The 12,544-nt window shown below is 56.8% G+C and overlaps 2 protein-coding genes across 4 annotated transcripts in view; one reads left to right on the top strand and one right to left on the bottom strand.

Moving 5' to 3' along the window:
- CROCC (ciliary rootlet coiled-coil, rootletin) overlaps window positions 1–7,571 on the top strand; it is a 27,445-nt gene extending 19,874 nt beyond the window's left edge. Inside the window, exons 22-35 of one of the 2 annotated variants that reach the window (XM_070955960.1) lie at window positions 125–363; window positions 620–779; window positions 1,329–1,496; window positions 2,278–2,656; window positions 2,752–2,945; window positions 3,045–3,165; window positions 4,069–4,232; window positions 4,498–4,713; window positions 4,856–5,080; window positions 5,208–5,357; window positions 5,561–5,761; window positions 5,983–6,114; window positions 6,403–6,478; window positions 6,636–7,571. In XM_070955960.1, coding sequence (XP_070812061.1) covers window positions 125–363; window positions 620–779; window positions 1,329–1,496; window positions 2,278–2,656; window positions 2,752–2,945; window positions 3,045–3,165; window positions 4,069–4,232; window positions 4,498–4,713; window positions 4,856–5,080; window positions 5,208–5,357; window positions 5,561–5,761; window positions 5,983–6,114; window positions 6,403–6,478; window positions 6,636–6,796 — 2,586 coding nt within the window. In that variant the 3' untranslated portion in view covers window positions 6,797–7,571. Of the gene's footprint in view, window positions 1–124; window positions 364–619; window positions 780–1,328; window positions 1,497–2,277; window positions 2,657–2,751; window positions 2,946–3,044; window positions 3,166–4,068; window positions 4,233–4,497; window positions 4,714–4,855; window positions 5,081–5,207; window positions 5,358–5,560; window positions 5,762–5,982; window positions 6,115–6,402; window positions 6,532–6,635 lie in introns of both variants that reach the window. The other variant, XM_070955958.1, reaches the window with a different exon arrangement.
- Window positions 7,476–12,544, bottom strand: MFAP2 (microfibril associated protein 2). Of its 2 annotated transcripts, none has more exons than XM_070955956.1 (9): window positions 11,936–12,544; window positions 10,023–10,104; window positions 9,612–9,689; window positions 9,453–9,485; window positions 9,054–9,134; window positions 8,852–8,890; window positions 8,546–8,633; window positions 8,111–8,184; window positions 7,476–7,903 (listed from the first exon to the last, which is right to left on the bottom strand). In XM_070955956.1, the coding sequence occupies exons 2-9, from the start codon at window positions 10,060–10,062 to the stop codon at window positions 7,800–7,802; spliced, it is 537 nt and encodes a 178-aa protein (XP_070812057.1). In that variant the 5' UTR covers window positions 10,063–10,104; window positions 11,936–12,544; the 3' UTR covers window positions 7,476–7,799. The 2 variants fall into 2 exon arrangements, with proteins under 2 accessions (XP_070812057.1, XP_070812058.1); XM_070955957.1 differs by having other exon boundaries at window positions 9,612–9,686.

The raw sequence follows: 12,544 nt of genomic DNA, 5'->3' as shown, positions 1-12,544 counted from the left end.
TGGCAGGCAGGCAGGGAGGGAGGGAAGGGCTGCGTTTGTAGATGCTCAGCTGCAGACCTTCAGCCTGAGGTTAGCCTGCAGATGTTGCGTGCCGCAGAAACAGAAAGGGAATCCCACTGTTTAGGTGGAGGAGCTAAAGACGCGGCTGCAGCTTCTGGAGGATGCTCGGGAACTGATCCGCCGAGAACTGGGGGAGGCCCATCGCAAGGTGCGCGAGGCCCAGGAGGCCTGCGATCTCCAACGTAAGGAGGCGGCAGACCTGCGCCGTGGCCTGAACGATGAGGCCAAGGAGAAGGAGGCCTTCCAGAAGTCCAACACGGAGCTACGGATGGCCCTAAAGCGGGCTGAGAGCGAGCGCATCAGGTAGGGCCTGAGTTGAGTCCCGAGGCTGCCGTTAACACCGGCCGCACGCATCATGCCTCTAGGCGACTGGCGTTAAAGCGGCATTACGGCGTTTCGACTGGAGACTACTTCCCCACGCTTCTGAAACTTCCAGCGGTTTCCGTAGCCCGGTCTGGAGCCACTTTCTTTGGAAACAGGATGGGCTCACAATTTCCCCACTAAAGAAGGTTCTTGTTTTTTTTTTTGTTGTTTTTTTGTTTTAAAAATCCGTTTCCAGTTTGAAGCGCGCGACTGAGGAGAAGGACCAGAAAATTTCAGTCTTGGAGGAGGCCCAAGCAGCTGCCGGCAAGGAGACCACAGACGTGCGTAGCAGCCTCCAGGAGGTGGAGCAGTCGCGGTTGGAGGCCCGTAGGGAGTTGCAGGAGCTGCGGAGACAGGTGTGGGGTGCAGACAAGAGGGGGCCTGGCTAGACAGACCCCGCAAGGGTTGGGGATCTCTGGCAGGGAGGGAGGGAGGGGCAGGGGAGTTCCCAAGGCTAGACCCCTCTGGATGGTTTTTTTTTCCGTCTCTCATCCCCTCGTAAGTTACTCCTTTCGGTTCTGCTTTGCCTTCCTTTCCATCTGGAGGTGGGGGGCTTTAGTAGCAATAGCAATTAGACTTATACCACTTCACAGTGCTTTATAGCCCTCTCTAAGCGGTTTACAGAGTCAGCCTCTTGCCCCTGACAATCTGGGTCCTCATTTGACCCACCTCGGAAGGATGGAAGGCCGAGTCAACCTTAAGCCTGGTGAGATTCGATCTGCCAAACTGCTGGCAGCCGGTGATCAGCAGAAGTAGCCTGCAGTACTACACTCTAGCCTCTGCACCACCGCAGCTCTTTGGTCCCTCCTACAAAATGCCTTCGGAGGACTCGCTTTCCTCCCTGCCCTGCCCATTGTGTTCCCCCCACTCCCTCACAAGCCTCTTGGCCCTGTCTTTTTTCTCAGATCAAGATGCTCGACAGCGAAAACAGCAAGAAGAACAAAGAGGTAGCCGAGCTCCAGGCCCGGGTTGCCCTTGACGAACAGCGAGAGGAGGAGAGCCGGCGGGAATCCTTCGGCCTCAAGCAGAAGATTGTGGAGAGTGAGGCCGGCCGGGAGTCGGCCCGGAAAGAGGTGAGGCTGACTCCGAGTTTAGTTCCAGCTGAGCTAGTTCCAGCTGTTCTGACCTAGGCTTCCCAAGAGCATGAAGTGGACTCCTTGTCCCAACAAAAAACCCTTTTTGTTAAGTGACTGTGAATTCCTCTCATTCACATCCAGCAAAAGTCTTTCAAGGCAGAATTTACAGTCACAGACCTTATATGGCTTGGAGAGCTGCCAGGCTGATATCTTCAAAACTTGGCAAGGAGTCTCGGAGAGTCATGAACTAATTGTCTCCTGCAAACTCCCCTCCCCTTTCACTCATTTTTATTCCCTGTGGGAGGGGCCATTCACCATCCACCTGTGGCTTTACTCCTGAGTCGGCCCTTGTTCTTTAGCTGTTCCCTTCGTCTGGCAGCTCTGTGCATGCGCACACTGGGAACAGGCTCCAGCTGTTCTTCTGCCCCACTGATGTCCGACTCCGAAGGCAGCTGACAACTCCCAGATGGCCCTGGCCCCCTCTCTGCCTCCGACACAGAGCCCTCATCAGAGTCTTCCCCAGGCTCCAGGACTGGCCCATGTTCCTCCCCAACCTCCTCACTGTCTGAGTCTGCCACCAGCTCCGCTGGTCACTGGCGGGCCACAACACTCCCAAGGCGGGCTTCTCTCTCCGGCCTAAGATTACCAAGAAAGGAGGACTGTGGCTCTCACTGTCCATTGTGCCCTTAGGATGTGCCCATCTGGATTCAGCTGAGCAGGGTTTAGTGCTGGCCACCTCCTGGCCGCCTCTGTAGTATCCAAAGGCCTCTCCTTTCAGCTCCACAACCTGCAGCGGAAGCTTATGGACCTGGAGCAGGAGTCGCGCCTACGGGAGAAGGGGCTGTTGGGGAGCCTGGAGGAAGCCCGCGTCACTGAGAAGAAGCTGCTAGACGACGCCCGCAACCTGGAGATCAAGCTGGAGAAGGCCCAGGTGGAGGGGGCCGAACTGGGCCTGAGGCTGAGCGCAGCCGAGGGTCGTGCCCAGGGCCTGGAAGTGGAGCTGGCCCGCCTTGAGGGGCTGAAACGAGAGGCGGAGTACAAGCTGGGTAGACTTCACTCGGCCCTCCGACGGACCCTGGGGGTCAGCCGCAGAGGCCGTGTCCCCGGACCGAGGGTCAGCGGTGGCTCCCCGAAGATACTTTTCTCCCCTCCCAAAGGTAGCGCTCTCTCTCTCTCTCTCTCTCTCTCTGACGTCTGCTTTAGGTCTCTAGTGCTGGGCAGGCGACATCTGTGTCCTCTTGTCTCTCTGCAGGAACCTCTACCGCTGAGGGGCCCAACAGCAGCCCCGCCTCGTTGGCCAGCGGCCCATTCTCCCTCCCCCTCTCACCGGAGCGCCCTCCGTCTCCCAGCCAAGCCGGGCAGCTGGTGGCAGACATCGACCCGGAAGTGGTTCAGAACGTGTTGCGAGACTTCCTGGAAGAGCTGAGGGAGGCTCAGCAAGAGCGGGTATGAGGAGAGGAGTTTTGTCCAGCTGCAGTGGTGAACCCCCCCACCCCAAGAAACCCACCCTTAGTCTGCATTTTCTTCTTGTCTTTCGGGATCCAGGATGAAGCTCGTTCCCAGCTGGGTGGCCTGAAGTGTCAGCTGGCCGAGACAGAGGCCCAGCGTGACCTGGCCAGCAGCCGTGTGCAGCAGCTGCAGAAGCAGGTGGCCGCGTGCGAGGAAGGTTAGCTTTCTTCTCTCTTCCCAGGAAATATACTGTATTTTTTGGAGTAAAAGACGCTCTGGACTATAAGACGCACCTACCTTTTTTGGTGAGGAAAACAAGAAAAAGAAATCTGCCTCTGCCTCCCAGCAATTTTGCCTCATTGCAGCAAACAGCAAATATCCTGCTTTACTTTCATTTTCGTTTTCAGCATAGCTTGGTTAGCACAAGAACATCTGCTCCCAGCAATTTACTCCTTGCAGCAAGCAGCAGCGGCCTGCGCAAAACAGCTGACAACAAAACAGCTGAGAGTCAGGAGGCTGATCCAATCAACTTGTGCTAATTAGGCTGTGCTGTAGCTGAAACAAGCTGTTTCTTCTTGCTGCAAGGAGGTAAACTGTTGGAAGGCAGAGGCCAAAGGGTGGGGACCAGTGGGTGGGCTACATTTGGTGTATAAGATGCACCTAAATTTTCACCCCCTTTTAGGAGGGAAAAAGGTGCATCTTATACTCCGAAAAATATGGTAAGTGGCTGTGCTTCTGAACAGAGAAGCTGGGGGCAAACACTTCCTTCCATGCTTCGTTTGTTCTGGAGACAGCTTTTCTCACTGGATACTTCCAGAAAGAAGAAGAGAATAAGCAAAACCCTTTTTCTTCAGAATAAATACGTGTCAGTTTTGTAAAGGCAGTTTTTTTTTTTTAATTTAAAAAAAAAGTTGTAAAGAAAGCACAGCGGCCCTCGGCTGGAGCATTTGGCAGCCGAGGCAGAATGGTTGACATCTTCCCCTTGGAGGGGCTCCTTCTTTCGCTTTGTGCCATTGAGGCTTGGCCCATGGGACACCGGAGCTGCCCTCCTTTCCCACAGAAAGGGTAAGACAGCCCCGGGGAGCCCATTCCTGAGCGCAGGTGTCCGTTCCTTCTGTAGAGAGGCGCAGTCTGGATGGGAAGCTGACGGGGGCCCAGACGGCTTTGATGCTTCAGGAGGAGACCCTGCGCTGGAGTGAGCGAGAGCGCAAGGCCCAGGCAGAGAAGCTGGCTGTGCTGGAGCACGACTTGCAGGCGGCCTCAAGCGAGCGGAGGGCCACGCAGGTGGGTGTGCAGGGGAACCAGGTTCCTCTTTAGAAACCAGAAAAGGAAAGGGTGGAGGTGAAAGAACCCATCCCAGCTCTGTCTCCTGAATTCCCAAGTTCAAGGACCAGCCCGCTGAGCCGAGGAGATGGCAGCAAAGCTGGCCGTGCTCCCTGCAGACCTCACCTGTTTCCCAGCCGGCCACCTCTGGATCAGCTCAGCCTGTCCCTGCTGGGCAAGTCGGAAACAATTATGATCACTTTTTCCACCTTATCGCTTGTTCCAGGAGAAACTTAGCAAGATGAAGGCCAACGAAGCCAAGCTGGAGGTGGACAGACGACGGCTGAGAGACTCCTTGGGCAGTTCAGAGAGCCGTAGCACCAAACTGGAGCTCCTGCGGCGGTCACTGGAAGGGGAACTGCAGCGGGCCAAGGTGGTGCTGAGTGACCGCGAGGCTGAGCTCCAGCTTCTTCAGGAGCGCGTCGCCCTCATGCAGAGGCAGGTGAGGTCCTGTGTGACCACAGGGGCCTCAGCACGACCGTCCCCGGGCCCAGCCCTATCCCCTTGATGGAAGAGCACAGAGAGGAGCCTTAGGCTGCACTGCTGCCAGCCAGTCTTATTTTGGCTCATTCCCGCGACACCAGGTGACTGAGAGCGAGGCAAGAGCCGGTGCGCTGCAGCACTCCTTGGACCAACTCAACCTCTCGCTGGCCAAAGCTGCCGATTCTGAGACTTCCCTGAAGGAGAAGGTGCAGGGACTGACTGCCACCTTGTCCGAGAGCCAGAGCAGCTCCGTCTCAGCCCAGGAGAAGCTGCTGCAGTTGCAGAAGGCCCTGGCAGCTGGGGCGCACGAGCAGAGAGTCTTGCAGGTGGGTGTGTTTTGGGTGGAAAGACCGGGGCCCCACTGGTAGCGCCTTCCTTCACCAAAGGTGCTCATTGCTCTGCCGAGAGAGATGGGCCCCCATCCATCCATCCATCCATCCTATATCCCTTCAGGAGCGACTAGACGCAGCCCGACATGCCCTTTTGGAAGCAAAGAAGCAGAACGGAGCACTTTCGGAGCGCCTCCAAGCCCTAAAGGAGCAGCAGGCCGAGCTGGAGCTGCAGAAGGAGCAGCTAGAGGGGCTGGGGAGACAGCAGGAAGAAGTGAGTCACTTGAGCCCACAGCGATGCCCCTGGTTTTCCTCGCCATGAGGAAGCAGACCCACGAGGCCAGAGCCTGAGGTCCGGGGGGGCCGAGATGCCTCCTGGGCGTTCCTAAAGAGCTGGTTTCATTCCCGGGATCAGCATGCAGTGGCGAGTTGTGCCTGGAAACTCGCCCTCCCATGCCCTCTTCTCCCTGCCTGCAGCTGCTGCGCCAACGCCAGGAGGGGGAGGCAGTGGCCCTGCGGAAGCTCCAGAAGGTGCAAGAGGACCGGCGCCTGCTCCAGGAGCGCCTGGGCAGTCTGCAGAAAGCCCTGGCCCAGCTAGAGAGCGAGAAACGGGAAGCTGAGCGCCTGTCCCTGCGCCTGGAGAAGGAGAAGGGCGCCCTGCGGAGGACCTTGGACAAGGTCAGTCATGCTGCTTTGGAGGAAGCGAGAGAGGAGAGGCCTTGGTGAGGCCTGGAGGGGACCAAGAGCAGGTTTCCAGAGGGGAGGGAATGAACTGGGCACAGGGGCTCAGTTAACTGAGGGGCTCCCACAGAGTGTTTTTTTCCGCTAAATCCTCTCCTGCTGGGTGTGCGAGTCGTGGGGGCCTTTGTGCCGCAACTGAGGCGTGGTGCGATTGCTAGGTGGAGCGCGAGAAGCTGAAGACTCATGAGGACTCGGTGCGGCTTTCGGTGGAAAAGGGGCGCCTGGATCGTTCCCTCACGGGTGCAGAGCAAGAGCTGATGGGAGCCCAACAGCAGATACGGCAGCTGGAGGTAACGGTGGCCACGAGGTCTCTGCCAGTACCAAATGCATCCTGCCCTCTGGATGCCTCGAAGGCGTGGGTGTCTCAGCCCTCGCTAGCTTCCTGAATAGGAACGGGAGGGGCCCTCCGCTCCCTGGCCTGCTGGAGGAAAACCATGAGCAGCTCCCACGGGCTCCCCAAAGGACAACGCTGGCCCAGGTGGAGACTTGAGAGGGAAAACAGGCGGGACAGGGCTAGTGGGCATCTCCTTGAGGGAGCCAGATGGACATTAATACTGACATTCCCTCGGCTGAACTAGACGCAGGTGGCAGAGCTGGAGCAGGCCCGGGGAAAGAAGCCCCTTTGCAAAGCGGCTGTCCTACAGCGGCAGGAGGGTGAGCACCTGAGCGGTTCCCATCATCCTGGAAGCAAAGGGTTGGAAGAGCAGGTGAGTTCCCTCCCTCTTGGGGACTCTGGCCCAGCTGCGGTGCTGCTGCCCCTGGACCCCCTCGCCTGGATACTGAAGAGGCCTTTCTCCCCCTCCCCATTCAGATCTCGACTCTGAAGGAGCAGCTGCAGCAAGACACCCAGAAGGGGCAGCTTTATTTCCCAGCTTCCCCTCTCTTTTCCGGACACTAGCTGTGGCGGCAGACATGCAGAGGGAGCCGAGTCCCACATCTCTAAAAGAGTGCCACGGCAAGAGGGGCCACTGACCTCCGATCCTTCAGATTCACACGCGGCTTAAGGTAGTGCGAACTACTCCTTTTTTTTTTCCCCTAAGGCCTCGGTTGTCTGAACAGTTTTGTTACTTCTCGGATCCAAACTGAATGAGAAGGAGAATTTGTTCCCCATAAAGATGACCGAAAAAAAGCCCCCGGTGGAAACAAGCGGCAATCCATGCCGGACTGGTGCCAGAAGGCTCCATTCCTTCCCTGGTGGAGAACGAGGGGTATCTGAGCAGGTCTTGGCCTGGTCTCTGGCCGGGGAGAGAGAGTCCCCCACCCTCCATTGCTGGGAGCAGCGTTTGTGTCCCAGGATGGGCCGAAGGCATTGGAGCTCCTCAACCAAGGATTTTTTAAAAAATTTAACCGTAGATCCTAATCAGGTGCGTATTTTTCTCTGTCGGGGCTCTTTATGTAGCAGCCAATCAAGGAAAGTAGAAAGTCATTTTTTTTATATATCCGCGGAATTGTTGATTTTCCAGGCTTTGCTCCTGGTCCTCATTATGTAGACGGGGAATAGTTTGTAATGAAAGACTTGAGCGTTTCCCCCCTTCCTCCTCCCCCCCCCAATTCTATTTGGAAGGGTCGTGAAAACCCAGAGAGGAGGGGGTCCCGTAGCTCCACCATCTCCTGCCAGAAAAAAAATGGACTTAAATGAATCAAATTGTAACATGTTTGGTCTATTTATTTTTTAAATCGTTTTGTAGAAAAAGGGGTGGGGGGGAAGAACGGTCCGTACAAAAAATATAACTTGCAATTACAAGACAATAAACCCAACTGGTAGCTCATGTGACGGTCGGCATTTCTGGAGGGACGAGGTTGGGTCCCTGTTGAGAGACTCCTGCCGTGTCATGCCTGAGCAGCCCTGCAGGTGTGTCACTGCTGCGGCAGGGAAGGGGGCCAAGAAGGGCTGCTGTTCCTCTGGGCACGAACCAGGGGCATCATCCGTGGTCCAGAAGCGCCTCCCGTCCACTGCCACGACCCCTTTCCCTGCTCAGCAGCCGCCACAACTCCGAGCACAAGAGGTGGCCATAGTCTGGCAAAGGCCGCTGGTCGCCATGATGCCGCACTTGGAGAATCTGTCGCGACAGAGGTCGGCTGAGGGGGGAGAGAGGCAGGAGGGGAGCCACCATCAGGAGTTAGAATCCCCACATTTCCTTCTCCATACACAAACGCACAGACCCGTCCCCCAAGTTTTAGGCAAAGCTGTCCCCAACTGCTGCTGGGAAGCAGTGTCCTGAAACGGCTGCCCCTGTAACCTTCGCGACCGGTGGGCCCAAAGGCCCCTTCCATCTTTGTGCGTACCTCTTAGGAGTTCTTCATGAGCGCAAACCGTACGGACGCAGATCTCCTTATTGATCACGTAGACCCTACGGAGGCTGAAAGCGGAAAAGGCCAGACAATGTCTCCCTTTCCACACCACCTCACCACGACCGACCCTCCACTGGAAGGAAGCCTGGAAGCTGCATTAAAACATGCCCCCCCTCCCAACCCCCCCCCCACTGGTGCGCCTGAATCGGCAGGCAGCCTCCCTCCCCTCTCCCGCCTGCAAAGCTTTCCGTAGGATCGGCTGCAGCGTTTCCTGCAGGGACATTGCAAGCACACCAGCACCCTCCCAAGTCTACATGGGAACCTCGCCTGCCGTGGGGAGAGAAGCTTGTGGTAGAATGCTCCGCCGGGGGGGTGTGAGTGAGCGGGTGGGGAGATAGGTTTGGTCCTGATCCAATTGCAGCCCCTCACCTGTAGAAGCAGATCTCATTCAGACACTGTTTGCAAGGCTTGTAAATGGAATACAGCCTGGTGCAGGGGTACTGCTCCTCTTGGCAGTCTGGAGACCCAAGAACAAGACAGGGAAGGGGGGGGTCTCCATTCAGTCCCAAGAGTCTTTAGCTTGCTTTGCACCCGCCCTCTCCCCAGCCGCGTAGGCCCGGGAGCAGTAGCCGCCTCCTCTGTGACAAGAGGAAGGAACCCGGCGGCACCGAAACCAACTTGTTCGTTGCAGACCTCAGGAAGAGGGACTGATTTCAGAGCTGGCGAATCTCTTACCAAGGGGCCCCGGTTCAGTTGGCTCCGTCTCAGAAATGTCTAGGGGAAGGGGAAAAAAGCCCAGATAGGAGCAAGGTTGAGTAACTGGGAGCATGGAGAGGATGTGTGCACGGAGGAAGCAGCTGGGCAGAGTCAGGAAATCAGAGCAGGGAGGAGCTCCCTTCCAACAGCCTCCTCCCACCCCGCCCCACCGGCTCCTCACCTGGGGTTGGGGCGGGAATGACCTCCTGCTGGTTCTGTTGCTGGGACTGGAAGTGCTCCTCTGGAGTTTGTGGGGACAGATCTGCAGGGCAGAGGAAGAGAGAGGGTGCTTGCTTTAGCCAAGCCCTTTACTACAGGAGTCCACAACCCCTAGGCTGTAGCCCACTACCGGGCCGCGACCTGTTCGGAACCGGGAGGCACAAGTGGCATGTGTGTGTGAGCGCGTGTGCGAAGCTCCCCTCGAGCAAAGCGCCCACCAACCACTCAAGAGGAACTATCCCCACTTACACACACACATACATACACCCCACTGGGCCGCCAGTCCAGAAAGGTTGAGGACGGCTGCTTTACGAGGCAGGCAGGTGGGCTGTGCCAGGTTTGGCCTTCCGGGCAGACTCACCATTCCCAGCGTAATCGTAATAATCTTGACTCTCTGAAAACAAGGAAGAGAGAGGCCAGAGGGTATATCAAGCTCCTGTAAGAGAGCGGGGTCCACCCTCTGATCAGGATCGACTATGGCTAGCCGGACAGGGGCCTCTGGACCCTTGCTGGTACTCACCAATTTCGTAAGGGGCATACGGGGGCTCAGGGTAGGCGGGGTCATCGAGGTCATACTGCCCCTGAGCCAGAAGTGCTGCTGAGAAGGGAGGAGAGGAGGAAGAAACTGAGGCCGGCTATTGCAGGGTGGCCGCGCATCTGCCCAGGTGGGGCCCTTCCCAGCACTATCAACTCGGAGAGCCACCGCAGACGGGCCTTCTTCCCCTTTCACGCTTGTTGCCCGGCGGGGGAGGGGGTTCTTGCTTAAGTGACACGGACGAAAGTTGGGTATCCCTTTCTGTGGGCCCCTTGCCTTGCATGTGCAAGGGACCCCTTTGCCCCCCCGCCCTCCCCAAGCACTTGGGAAAGAGGAGAGCTGAGGAGCTCTGGGCAGAAGACGGGAGGTGACCGGAAACCCAGCTATGCCGCTCACCTGGCAGGCAGAGGAGGAGAAGGGCCAGAAGAGTCCTCATGCTTGTCTGCGGAGCTACAGAGGCAGCTGAATTGGAGCCGAGCTAAAAGACACAGGACATTTGTTAGATTGGAAGGAAGAACTGTCACACAGAGACAGAAACACCCCTATAGCCTTTAAAAAGCTGCGGTGTCGACCCAGAAACAATCTATTGCTGAGCACATTGTAAGCCGCCCTGAGTCTTCGGAGAAGGGCGGCATATAAATCAAATTAAAAAAAAAAAAAATCTTGGTCTGGTTCCCAAGCTTTCACTGCCTCTCTCCCCACACAGGGTTTGCAACGGGTGCTATTCAGCAGGTTCTGAAGAACTGGTAGCGGAAATTTTAAGTAGTTCGGAGAATCAGCAAATACCACCTCTGGCTGGCACCAGAATGGGGTGGGAATGGAGATTTTGTAGTATCCTTCCTCTGCCACGCCCACCAAGCCACGCCCACAGAACCAGTAGTAAAAAATTTTGAATTCCACCACTAGTTTGCGATGTTTCCGGTAAGGCTCGATCAGTGGACCTCTGCGTCGAACTGCCCGGGGTAGCCTCTAAGCACCCCGTTCTTACCACAGGCCAGATTCTCCCAGCAAGGATGCTGGGATCTCTTTCCCCTATCGCTGCATCTTCACAGGCGTCTTTTGAGCCCCTACAGCTAACCCAACTTTCTTGGTCTCTTCCAATGAGGGGTGGGACGAGAATGCTGCTTCCAGCTGATCTCCAAAGATCAAAGCATCCTTCCCACCCACCCCTTACCTGCTGGGATTTTTCCGTGCCCAACCCTGAGTGGCGAGGGAAAGTTGGGCGGAAAAAAAATAAGAGGACTTGGCCGCTTCAGGCCAAGCGACGACACACTTGCTTCTTGCTGCAGAGTTTAAGAGAGCGATCCAGGAGCAGATCCCGCCGGGTGCCCGAGCAAAGTTTCCACGGCGCTGTCCTGTTTCCCACTGCAGCAGAAAGCTTTTGCCCGGTGTACCAGCCAGTTCTCTCCAGCACAAGAGGAGCCCGAGGTAAGGCGAGCCCGTAAAAGCTTTCAGGCTCAGAAAAGCGGTCCAGGGAAGCTCAGGTTGGCTCAGCTTTCCTGCCAGACCAGGTAGGCGTGGGGAACGTGCTGCTGATGGGGAGGGGGGCGGGCGGGTGGAGGTAGGGCCGGGCTGCCCCAAGGCCCCAGTTCCCCCTTTTTCTGAGCGCCCCCCCCCTTGGCTTCCCTTCTTGTGCTCAGCAGCGGAGGTGCGAGGGGGAAGGGTCTCAGATGCAGGAGGCTTTAGAGAAACCAGATGCACATCTGGGAGCAATCAGACAGCTTTTTGCAAAGCCAAGAATGGCCGGCAGCCCTCCACAACTCCACCTCCCCATCCCACCCACCGACTCACTCACTCACCCCCCCTCCCCCCTTTGTACATGCAGGAGAACAAAAGGGGATCCCCTCCTTCTGGCCGCAAAGATTGAATGGTCAAATTCAGGGATGTTGAAGCAACAGCCCCCTCCCCCTCTGTTCCCAAACAGAGAGAGAGAGACCACCGGTCAAGTCAACTTCCTAAGAAAAGGACACCCCCCCCATTGAAGTCCAGACCTCAGGAAATGAGGGGGAGGGGGGGGCTTCCTACCAAGCCAACTTTAGTTGCCAGGCAAAAAATTCTTTTAATCTTTTGTTAAACCTTTCTTTGGGGATTTTTGCCCTGGCATTGAAAAGGGGGAGCGGGAGGAGGAGGAGGAGAAGGGGCTGGGGGCTTTTCAAAGAAGTTTCTTTGAAAGGTAAGCCTTTCCCTGCATGGAAGAAAAAAAGGGCAGCTCCAAAGGAGCGTCCACTTGCATTCCTTTGCAAGTGCTGATCGTGAAGCGCCCCTTTCCTGCCTCCCCCCACGGCCCGTGGTGCCCCTTAACCACTTACCAAACTTGGGGGTCTTTCTCCCTCTCCAGCGGCTGACTTTGCTCTCTCCTCCTCGCCTGGGTCTTGCTTTCCAAAGAGGCTGAAGGAGCCAGGCCTCCACCACCGCAGCCTCTCTCCCGGGTCCTAATGCCAACTTCTCTCAAGGACTGAACTTTTTTCCAGAGGTGTTTGTTCCCCCAGGCTGCAGCTGCAGCGCCGAAGCCATGCTTACTGGGAAACTGGCACACACCGGTGTTGTGCCACCAGTGGGGTTTTGTTTCAAGGGTCCACGGCGGAGTATTGCAGCGATCCCACTGTTTGCCGGGACTCCCTAGTGCGATGCACTCTTTGGCTTGCGGAGAAGGAGGGAACTGGCCAGCTCCTTCCACGGCTTTTGGACAGGAGCTGATCCTCAAAGCCTCCAGGCTTAGAGGCAGTCTACCATCATCTGAGACAGGCAGAAAGGATCTCCTTGGGAGGCTCCTGTTAGAAGTGGCGTGGACTTTCTGCGGCTTGCGTCGCGGTGGAAGGATTCAAACAAGCTGCCGTTTCTTTCTCTGGCCAGTTTCTCCCACCGCCACTGGGAATGCAGACACGGGGGGCCTATGGAAGGTGCGTGGGAACTACCGA

The sequence above is a fragment of the Pituophis catenifer genome, unplaced genomic scaffold (genome assembly GCF_029215685.1).
Source record: "Pituophis catenifer annectens isolate HBS135680 unplaced genomic scaffold, rPitCat1.0.hap2 SCAF_18, whole genome shotgun sequence".
NCBI classification, from domain to species: Eukaryota; Metazoa; Chordata; class Lepidosauria; order Squamata; family Colubridae; genus Pituophis; species Pituophis catenifer.
Note: the sequence above shows the minus strand (reverse complement) of the source record. Positions and strands in the feature narration are given on the sequence as shown.

Bases quoted from the DNA above. Each gene is read 5' to 3' on its own strand.
- MFAP2 (XM_070955956.1), bottom strand. From the start codon at position 10,062: ATGAGGACTCTTCTGGCCCTTCTCCTCCTCTGCCTGCCAG. The intron at 9,486-9,611 runs GTGAGTACCAGC...CCTTGTTTTCAG, and splicing joins GTATGCCCCTTACGAAATTG to AGAGTCAAGATTATTACGAT. The intron at 8,185-8,545 runs GTGAGGGGCTGC...TTCCGCTTTCAG, and splicing joins AATGAGATCTGCTTCTACAG to CCTCCGTAGGGTCTACGTGA.